The 10,303-nt window shown below is 49.2% G+C and overlaps 1 protein-coding gene across 1 annotated transcript; it reads left to right on the top strand.

Moving 5' to 3' along the window:
- Positions 1-472: 472 nt before the first annotated feature.
- On the top strand, positions 473-4,369 carry EDN2 (endothelin 2). Its single transcript, XM_031595081.2, has 5 exons — positions 473-757; positions 934-1,072; positions 2,118-2,237; positions 2,662-2,766; positions 3,687-4,369. The coding sequence occupies exons 1-5, from the start codon at positions 694-696 to the stop codon at positions 3,796-3,798; spliced, it is 540 nt and encodes a 179-aa protein (XP_031450941.2). The 5' UTR covers positions 473-693; the 3' UTR covers positions 3,799-4,369.
- The last annotated feature ends 5,934 nt before the right edge of the window (positions 4,370-10,303 follow it).

Raw genomic sequence — 10,303 nt, forward strand, 5'->3', positions numbered from 1 at the left:
TGGGGGCTATTTTAATTTCTCGTGCCCGAAGGGTTGCGGCAGCCCGGGGTCAGCCTACGGGGAAGCTGCGGAGCCCGCGGGCAGCCGCATGCGTGGGATGGGAGGGCAGTAGGAGACCGTTCTGCGGGCACCGCTCCCGCTCCATCTGCCGGCAGCGCCCGCGAACTGCTTCTGCCTCCACCTGCAGCACGCGTGGGATCCATCCCGACTCGGGACTCATCCCCACCAACCCCTACGGGAAACCAACCCAGTTGCACACACGCACAGCAGCGTGCCCCAAGTGCCCCGCGCTCCGAGCATCCCCGGCGGGGGGAATTTCTCCCCGCACCATCCCCGTGCGGGACGGGAACCACACGCGTGTTCGAAGCTTAGGGCCGGAGCCGAGCTGCAGGACGGGGCCTCCCCGCAGTGGGGCGGACCCAGGGGATGCCGCCTCCTTCCCCTCCACGCGTGCCCGAGCCCCGATGTTTCCCCCGCGGGGCTCCACGCTGCGGGGCGGAGCGTGGCCGTCACGCGGCGGAGCGGGGCTATAAAGCACCTGCCAGGGGCCCGCTGCCTTCAGATCATCGCTGCGGCTTCGGCTGAAACGGTGCACGGAGAAGAGAGGAAGGGGGAAAAAAAATAGAAGGGGGAAAAAGAATCATAGAAAAAAAAAAACTCCCAAATCGAAACCTTCCAGCTCTCTCCGCAGCCATGCCCAGCCATCCTGCCGGTGCTGTGCTGCTGGCGCTCGCCCTCTGCGTCCTCCTGGAAGACGGTGAGCCCCGGGGCTTTGGGGCTGGGGGTACAGCAGGGGGTTGGGAGTAGGGGGCACTGCGGGGCAGTTTCTGCCAGGCTGCACCTCTCTGCTCTGGAATCACCGCAGCGCTCGCCGGAATGTGCTCCGGTGCTCCGAACCCAACCTGCAACTCATCCCTTCTCCTTCTGCTGCAGGTATGGGGCAGCCTCCCCTGCAGTCCCACCTCGGCGCGGCCGCGCACCTGAGAGCCAAGCGGTGCTCCTGCAACAGCTGGCTGGATAAGGAGTGCATCTACTTCTGTCACCTGGATATCATCTGGGTCAACACACCTGGGTGAGTGTAGGTTTTTTTTGGGGGGTGGTTCTGGGTAACTCGTTGCCTTTCTTATCCAGGATGGGGGGGAGTTAGAGGGAGGTGAGAAAGGAGGTTCATGCAGCACCTGCACCACAGAGCATTGAGAGTTCAGCCCTTTGCAGCTGCTAGAACACAGGCTGTGCTTTGCTCGGGGGTTCCAGCATAACCCAAAGGGAGGGGGATGAAAGCTCACGGTGCTGCCTCCCCACGGTTTATCTTTATTTGAGATTTGTACTTCTGCAAGACAAAAGCAATAGCAAGATGTTATAGCTGCAAGCCAGATAAGTTACATTACCCTCTTGCAAACTGTAACTGCCTGCTGGTTGCCAGCATTGTTAATGAGACAGTGGTGGGTTGGCACTAACGTCCCGTGGCTGCCAAGTCCTGCCCTCAAGAATGCTAAAGCAGCTCTCCGTGCAGTTTCAGACCAATGGCCATCGCTCTGTAGCAAAACACATGTACTCAGGTGTGGTTAAAATCATGCTCACTAACGTGCAATTACAACTCGCTGCTTGCTCAGAGCATAGTTTCAATCACTGCCAATCCTAAACCCTCTGGGAGGAGAGATTGTGATCAGAGATGGAGCAGGAATGTGCACACGCTAAGAGCTCGGGAAGCATGCTGTGATCAGGAAGACCTGTTATGGCCCTGAGGTGTCTTCATCCGTACTATGTCCCATGCATTACAATGGCTGGGATCTGTACTATGTCCTATGCATTGCACATTCCATGTGCTGGTGGCTGGTGAGCCCAGCCCGTGCAGCAGCCCTTGCATGGGTGCAAGGAGAGAAAATGCGACTGGGAGGGCTGGCACGGCCATCTCCCTGGGAGGGGCAGAGTAAACAGTAGGTGGGAGAGGAGCTGGAGTTTAAAGGCTTGGAATTATCGGTGGCCTTTTCACCTTATGTCTATAGATGAGTCTTTTATTATCATGGCGCTGGCTTGGCTGCCTCCCAAGGCTGTGTTATAAACCTGCTGGCTGATAACAAGCGAGCAGCAGCACTGATTGCTCCTCTTTCCAACAGGCACACTGCTCCCTATGGCCTGGGCAGCCCGCCACGACGGCGCAAGAGATCGCCTGGCAGGTGCGAGTGCTCGCGCTCCAGAGATAGCATCTGTGCCAACTTCTGCCAGGAGGAGCCCAGGTGAGCTGGAGGGGCTGGGGATGCTCCCCTGGGTGCTTCAGGGAGAGGGAAGTGGAGGCTGGGGGTTGCTTCGGGATGCTGGCATCTCCCGGGTGCTGGGAGCTTATATAGGGCACTCTGTTGTCTCACTTTAGGCAGAGGTATAGAGGACTGTGTACATTCTGGGGAGATGAGGGGAGAAGTTATTGTACAGATGTAATTAGTTTCTTATCAAAGCAATAGTCAAAACCTCCCATCGTTAAGTTGACTATGAATTGAGTGAGGCAAGAGGACAGCAGTAGAAGTGAGGCATAGATAACTTTAAAATAGCTGCAATTAACCCTTCAAATCGTGCACTGAACTTAGTCTGCCCCCAGTGATGTTAGAGCAGCGTTCCCCTGGTGCCTGCATGCAGGTGGCTCATGCACCTCTCCTTGCTCATCAGGTACCTCCAGAACCTGAGGCTCCCAACGAGCTCTGGAGCATCGACAAAGGCTCCACAGAGCAGCGATGTGAAGCCTTCCCAGCACAGCCTGTTGAGAGCCCTCAGGTGAGTGTGCCACTGAAACCCACTCTGAACTTGGGGTTGGACTTGATGATCTCCAGAGGCCCTTTCCAACCTCTATGATTTTGTGATTCGATGTGAACTTCCCTTGTAAGCAATGTAAAAATTTGGGGTTGTGACCTCAGTAGTTGCTGCTTGGGTTGCTGGCTTGCCTCCTTTTAATAACTCAACTGAGCAATTTCTGCTGTGTTGAACTGAAGGCTAACAGCTGAGGGAACCAGGGATTTTCCAGTACTAAAGCAACATTACATAATATAATTTTTGGTGGGGAAGTTCTTCTGATATGGGGTGGGAAAAAGGGTGATTGTGTAAGAAGGAAAGAGATGTCATCCCATAGGAAAAGGACAGACTGGGGGGCAGCTTTGGATCAAAAGAGATCTCTCTTCTAACATCCCATCACTGAACTGTGGAACTCAGTGCTGGAAGAGCTTCCAGAAATCTAAACAAGTCAAAAGGTGCCTGCAAATTGAGAGAGAACTGGTCCGTTGGTGGCAGTTAAATCAGATCCAAGGGGAGCAGTTTCTGAAAGACAGATGTGGGGAAGTTGTATCATCCCAACCAGGTGGATCAGTGCTGTAACTTATTACAGCTGCAGCTAGGGATTTCTACTCTTCCACCCCTTCTTCTGCCTGAAAAAAGAAAACTACAAGAAAACAAAACAAAAGCATCAACCCAAAAGCTATTGACCAAACCCAAGGCACCAAAAATGACACTAATAACAAACAACCCAACAACAAAACAAGAGCCAAAGCGGTGACTGGTTGGTAAATGGCACAATATATGCTACTGCCAATAGGTAAATGACATAGTATAGGCTACTGCCAATAGGTAAATGGCATACTGTAGGCTATTGCTGAGTAGGAAGATGGATTGATGAGTGAACATTTTGTGTCTCCTGGTTGCAGGGACCTTGCTGTCTCCCGCCTGCAGTTTGGCAAGCAGCAGCACCGTGCTCAGCGGAGTGCTCCACCAGCAGTTTTGCCTTGGAAGAAGAACATTTGGAAGAAGAAGAGATAAGGAGCAGGCGCAAATCAAGTTTGCCAGAAGAATCTGGAGTTCCGTGGGTGCCGCTAACTCCGCTGTTGGTAGTTAGAGCTGAAGGAAAGGCCATGAGTGGAGGGGGGAAGAAGTGGAAGTCTCCATGCTCCCATTGCGTGAACGAGTACTGCATGCACTCCAGAGACTGTTATAAAGGGAAATCAGTGTCTCTCTATACAGTCATAGACGTGTCGTGGAGCTGAATTGTGCCTTTTTGGATCAGGCAAGGGTCTTGCTGGTAGAGCACTTGCTTCACTCCGCACTGGAGCCCAAGGCAGACACTCAGCTGCTGCAGGTGGTTGAATCACCAACAAAACCCAAACAGCCACGTGCCGTCCAGACATGGCAGCATCGAGTGCCTGCATCACTGGTCTGCTCTGCCCTTGGACCGTGTCTGAGCGTGGGTCCGCTTGGCCCTCCCTGACATGGTCTGGCTGCTGTAGATGGGGATAAGCTGCTTCTGGGCCCAGCGTTGCACTTTTTTCACTTATCAGTGCGATGTGCATATGAATGAGACTCCTGTGGTCAAACAGTTCCATGTGTGTGTATATATATATATATATATATATATATATATATATATATATATGTATCATCTTAAAGCCCAAGAGCCATCTGAATGGTCAGTGGCATTCTTTGGCTGAGAAAATCACTGGAGGGCCTTCTGGGTCTTGTTTAGGTGGATGATAGCTCTCTTCAAACCCAAGCATGGCTCCTGCCTCCATGCAGAGCAGAGCAGGGTGAGATGCTCATGTGCAGCTATATCTCTGCAGCAGTTTCTGGCCCTGCCAGGCTGCAGCCCCACACATGGAACCCCATGGAGCCTGGGGAGGCTCGATCAGAGCCAAGCTGCTGGTCTGGATGGGGTCAGTGCTGGGAACCTGGCTTGGGACACGCTCCCATAGGGGTAGGGTTCCTCAGTTTTTCACCCCATACCCCAGCTTGCTCTCAGCTTTGCCTGAAGTGAAGGGTTAGGGGCAGAGAAGATGGGTGGTGGGAGAATGACACGCAAAGGCTTGCTTGCTGCTTCACTTAGATCAGATTTCTGAGTTGGACCCTATATAATAAATAAGCAGTGTGTGCACATCGCTGCACATCGCTGTAAGTGTAACCAGGATAGAGAATGAGTTAGGCAAGGGGCAGCCAGGTGGGATTAACGTGCAGGAAAGGATCAGCAGGAAGAGAGCACAGCACTGTCTGCACAGTTTTAGGAGAAAGGGTTGGACTTAAACCCACACAAATGATGGATGCTTCACCAGGGGCTGCACAGTGCTGCTGGCTCAGAGGAAGGAAGGAATAATTTGGGGAAAAACACAGAGCCCAAGAGCTGGAAACCCATCTTGTAGGCAAACAGTCTCAAGGATCTGGGGCTGTATTGCAGATGCACTTTTGCTTGCTTGGGCAGATTGAACTTCTGTTATAAATTGTGGCTGTGGCTGTTGTCTGGTTAGTGCAGGTAAATTACTGCTGTCGGGTCCCCCTTGCTGCCCGGTCCAGCATTACACATGAGCATTGAAAAAGATTGCTTGAGATTGGTGGTGGACCAAAACCTGTGGTTGTCTCAAGTGTAGTCCCATCAGGCATACAAAATACTTCCTTGATTTTGCTTTAAGCCTTAGAGAGCAGAGCAAAGGTGAGACCGATTGATTGTAATGTCAATGAAACAACCGACCGATCATTTTGGTCCCCAAAACTGCAGGAAAACTTTTTTTTTTTTTTTCTATTTGACCTTCTGAAGGTTTGAGTCATTTGGGAAAAAAAAATATATATAAATTAAAGATAAGTAAATCCTGAAAGGGTTTGTTCCAAAGGAAACTTTGCACATGGTTTAATGTGAGCCTCGTAATTTAAAATAAAACTACTGCTGTAAAATACTATGTATATCTCCTCGTGTGTGTGATGTCTCATCTTTAGTGTGACCGACTGCACACATGCTGTATGTAGCGTTCTGACATCTGTATATTTATTTAAATCTATTGGTTTTTTAGATGGCAATTTGCAAAAAAGATTTAATTTGTAATAAATAATGGCAAAAATCGATGCCCTTTTTTTTCTCCTATTATTTTGTTGGGGTGGTGATGGGTGGAGAAGAGCAAGAAGGCAGCGGGACAAAAGCACTGTGGCAGTGAATGGGACAGAGGAGCTGGGTAGGAATGGGGATGCAGTGCTGAGCACAGCTTGAATCCCTGCTCTGTGTGTCCTGTTAATGTTCTCTCATGGATGAGCACTTTGTTGCAGATCATCTCAGCAGGTCCAACTGCGGCTGTTAGCACTGCAGGGACAAAGCAGTCCCACCCCCTCTGCAGCCCCATCAACTTTGAGATCTGAGTTTGGGATTTGTTTTATTTTTCCCTCAATCCTTTGTTTTCTCAGTTCTTTTTTTTTTTTTCCAAGTACGGTTAAAAGGCCCTGATCCCATTAAAGCTGTGCCTGAAGACCACGTCATAGATTACTCTGGTGTAGTTAACTCAGTGAATTTCATGGTGCAGCTGTGAGAAGGAAATAAAGAAAAGTTATCATAACAGCCAGCATTGTGCTTGCTGCATGCCCAGCAGCTCTAAGTTCGTTGTGGGTTTCTATGCCTTTCTGGGATTGAAAGTTTGGGGAGCAACAGCCCTGCCCTTTCCTACTGCCCAAATTCCTTGGCTGAGCTACAGCCAAACTCAACCCTACGACCTGGTGTTACAATGTGCAAAAATCAGATTTTTTCGGATTTTTTTAAATGATTTTATGACAAAAAGGTGCCTGGCAATGGGCTTCAGTTCCCTGTGTATAAAATCTAAGGTGTGTGTTCGGAGTAATTTCCAGAGTGACCTGGTTGGGCTGAGTCCAGGTGGTGTGAATGAGGAAGCTGAGGGCTGCTGGACACTCATTCATTTCCCAGGAAAGATTTCTCATCATTTGGAATGTCTATTGCCCAGCCTTGGGCCCAGCCTTTTATTTGTCTTTCTTTAAGTCACAGGAGAAATATGACCTTAGTCAGCCTGGAAGCAGTTGCCTTTCCCTGCTCATAGAGGATGAAACCATCCCATCTGCCAGGGAAACAGCACTTGTGGAGCATTGCCTTTGCTGGAGAGGAGCCCATGGGATGCTCTCTGCAGCCCTGATGCAGGGTGTGGGCTAGAAGAAAGGAGTGAGAAATTTTGGACCAAGCTATCCGAGGTTATTTTTTCTATTTTTTCTGCTTAAGATCAATAAATAGAGAAAAATAAAAATAAAAACCCATGTGGGGCTGAATGATGGAGAACACGTGAGTTTCCCAGAAGGAAAAAAGCAGGACAAAGGCACCACAGGCCAAGCATCCAGAGGAGTACCTCAATTCCCTGAGCACAGAACCTCAGCAAAGCTCCTCACTTGCATCTTACGTGAGCCCCTCATGTGTCCCACCAAGTGCCAAGGGACCACTGCAGCCTGGCAGCAACCCCATGGCATTGCCTGTACCAGTGCCAACATCTGTACAGAGCCCTGTCCTTCGGGTATGGTTTTAATTAAAAGAGCTAATTAAGCATCACCCAAGGACAGGAGAGAAGGGAGACATTTGAGAGCATCTTAATTAGGATGTAAAGGGAGAAGAGAGGACTGTTCATTCTGAGATTATTGAATTCGATGATGAAGATCAGCTGAAGTGGATGGAAGGAGATATATTTTATCAGTTTTCATACATAACAGCCAATAACAAGAGAGAGGAAAATCCAGAAAGCAGGCAACTTCCAAAGCCAGTTCTACATGTAAGGGACGGGGCATCTTTTCGACAAAACAACTTTTCAGTTCAGCAGTTCTTCATTCATTTGACAATTCCCATAAAAGGAGAATCCTGGTGCCCTGCATGGACCTCACATTTTTTCTGCAGCAGGAGTTCCTAAAGAAGAGCCCTTTTACAATGATCTGTTCCTTTTACACTGCAGAGCTGTTCTGTCCTCATTAGGGTAGGCAGTACTTTTTCAAATTTGTCTGCATCTCACATTTGTTGAACCATTTGGTTTTGCTCAGGAGAAGATGTGTTGACACATGCACGGAAAGATGCTTTGAGTGAAGTGCATTTCGGTGAGTGCCTGTTCCATGTCTTGGCCAGTCAATGCCTACATGGAAAGAAGAAGCCATCCATCCACACACGAGATCTACTCTGCTAAAAGCTTTCCCTGCCTGGCAATTTATAATTTTGTTCTGCTTTGGATCTCTCTGTAGAGAAGCCTTATGAAGTAAGACCTAGAGTAGGTCACTTGGACAAGGGACACTGAAAAAATGAGTGATGGGTGACTCTTTCCTATGGGTCAGCAGCTAGTTACCCTGTGTTTGGTTTCAGCACATCTGGCCGATGGCTTCACGGGGGCTGCCCAGCAGTATGGATCTCCCAGCAGCTGGGCCTCCATCTTTACAATTTGATCTGTTGTAGAAGCGACTACAGGCAAGGCTGCAATGCACCAAGGCAGGTATTCTGCAGGAGGTCTTCTGCCTGTGGAACATCTCCTGTGTGCTGTAATGTCAAGCTCAGGATAATTTAGTTAAATGAAACAGGGGTTCCTCTGCATCATCCTCCACTGAGAGCAGCATTCAGGATTTCCAGCTGGCTTGGCCATGGCCATGGCACATCCTTGTGGTGTGGCTCACACCCTTCAGATTGAGATAGAACATGACACGCTGCTGGGCAGTCTTAGCCCAGTGCTGTGTTTAAAGTTCCCAAATCTTCTCTCTCACACCAGTATTCTTGGGTGTGAAGGCTGTTGATTGATGGGTGGTCTTGAGTAGACTGGAGTGAGGAACAGCCAGATGCACAGTGGATGCCAGCTCCATAACCAATGCCTTCTGCCCCAGGGCAGTTCTGTGGTCAGCTGCATCCAGCACCTTTCTGGGGGTCAGTTCAGGCTTAGGGTTGAAAGGGATCCCTCATGTGGGGTTTCAAGCCCTTGGCTTTCCATGTTCAAGCCTTTTGCCCTGACACTCTCAGCTCTTCCTCCAGCTCTCTCCATTGCCATGTCTGGTCTTATCCAGGAAACAGGGAAGATCCAAAGTTTAACTCTTCCTCACAAACTCTAGGAGGGAATTGGGTTGGGAAGCAGGAGGTGGAGAGGCACAAAACCGTTGTGTTAAGCATGCTTCCATCTGCTGCACGTTCCTCTGACACTCAACAGGAGCATTTTGCTGCCTCATCCTTTTTGAAATCCTTTCCTCAGCCTCACACCTGCTCACTGATGAGTAATTGGGTGCCTCTCCCCACATAACTTCTGTAAGACCTTTGAGGCAACCTTACAGCCACTCCCTTGTCCAAAGGAAACTGCTCCTCTGCACAGCACTGCTCCACCAGCTTGTCCTGCAAAGGAGAAGGTTTCACTGAGCTCCCCTGATGGAGGAGTTTCCTAAGGCCACCAGGTCAATCTAACAACCTGCAATGGCAAACCTGCACTCCTCATCCCTCATTGGCCACTGACTGGCTCTTGTGCTAGGCTAAACCTTGGTGGATGCATTGAGCTGGTAGAAATCCAACTCAGAAGACAAGGAAGGTGTTTCTCGGGCTCAGTGACCTTAGTTGGGTCAGACAAGTCTGGAGCTGAAAGATGAAGCTCCATGAGCAGCTGAACGTCTGGCTGAGAGTGAAATGTGGGAGGCTGCCAGGTTCAACGAGGTGGAGTTTGCCAAAGATATGACTTTCGGTGGTTTTAGTTTCTCATTTCAGGTGAGACCTGGAGTCTTGGGAGAAGGAAGAGGCTGAAGAAGAAAATGAAATTGGACACATCAGATTAAGTAATCACACAGTTCAGAGCTACAGTTGTTAGCTGTGCCGGGTAACAAATACAGGCTCATGCCTGTATTTGCAAGAGGTGAGAAGCATCCCATCGTGTCTGCTGAAGTGTCTCTGCTGGAAGCTGTCATTCCTGTAGTGCACCTGGAACATGTTGAAAGTAGAGCTCAGCGTGTGGCTGGTGAGGTCTGGGAGACAGGATATGAACACCTTGCTGAGCTGCCTTTGTGAATCAACGGGAGAACACCAGAAGTGCTGCATTCCAAAGGAAAGAATGGCAAGGCTGATCAAAACGTCTTTTAGGAATTCCAGGCTATCTCAGCTTTGACAGAGTTTCCTGGAGATTTACCTGGGAGCTGTAGGCTGGATATCATAATGCCTTCCCTGCCTTCAGCATATCCATGCATTCATTTTTTATCACCCTAATACAACATTATTTGCGATATGTGTTAATCAGTTCCATCAGTCACCCTGATGACTTCTTTTTTTTAGATCTTTTTTTTTTTTAGATCACAATACATGTCTTGAAAACCTCCAAGACTTCATTTCAGCAGCAAGACCATAACAGTTTAGACAAGATCTTAAATGGTGAATAACCCTCTCCCTGGAGATTTGATGGCAAATACGAAGTATGCCTTTGTGACTTTATTATTAAAACAAAATGATCTCCCTCCAGCTCCGTTGGAGGGGGAGGAGGAGAGAGCACACATGGAGCAATTAAGAAAAATGTCTTTGACCTTCAGCAAC

This window comes from Phasianus colchicus, chromosome 24, assembly GCF_987193195.1.
Source record: "Phasianus colchicus chromosome 24, bPhaCol1.hap1.1, whole genome shotgun sequence".
Lineage (NCBI taxonomy): Eukaryota > Metazoa > Chordata > Aves > Galliformes > Phasianidae > Phasianus > Phasianus colchicus.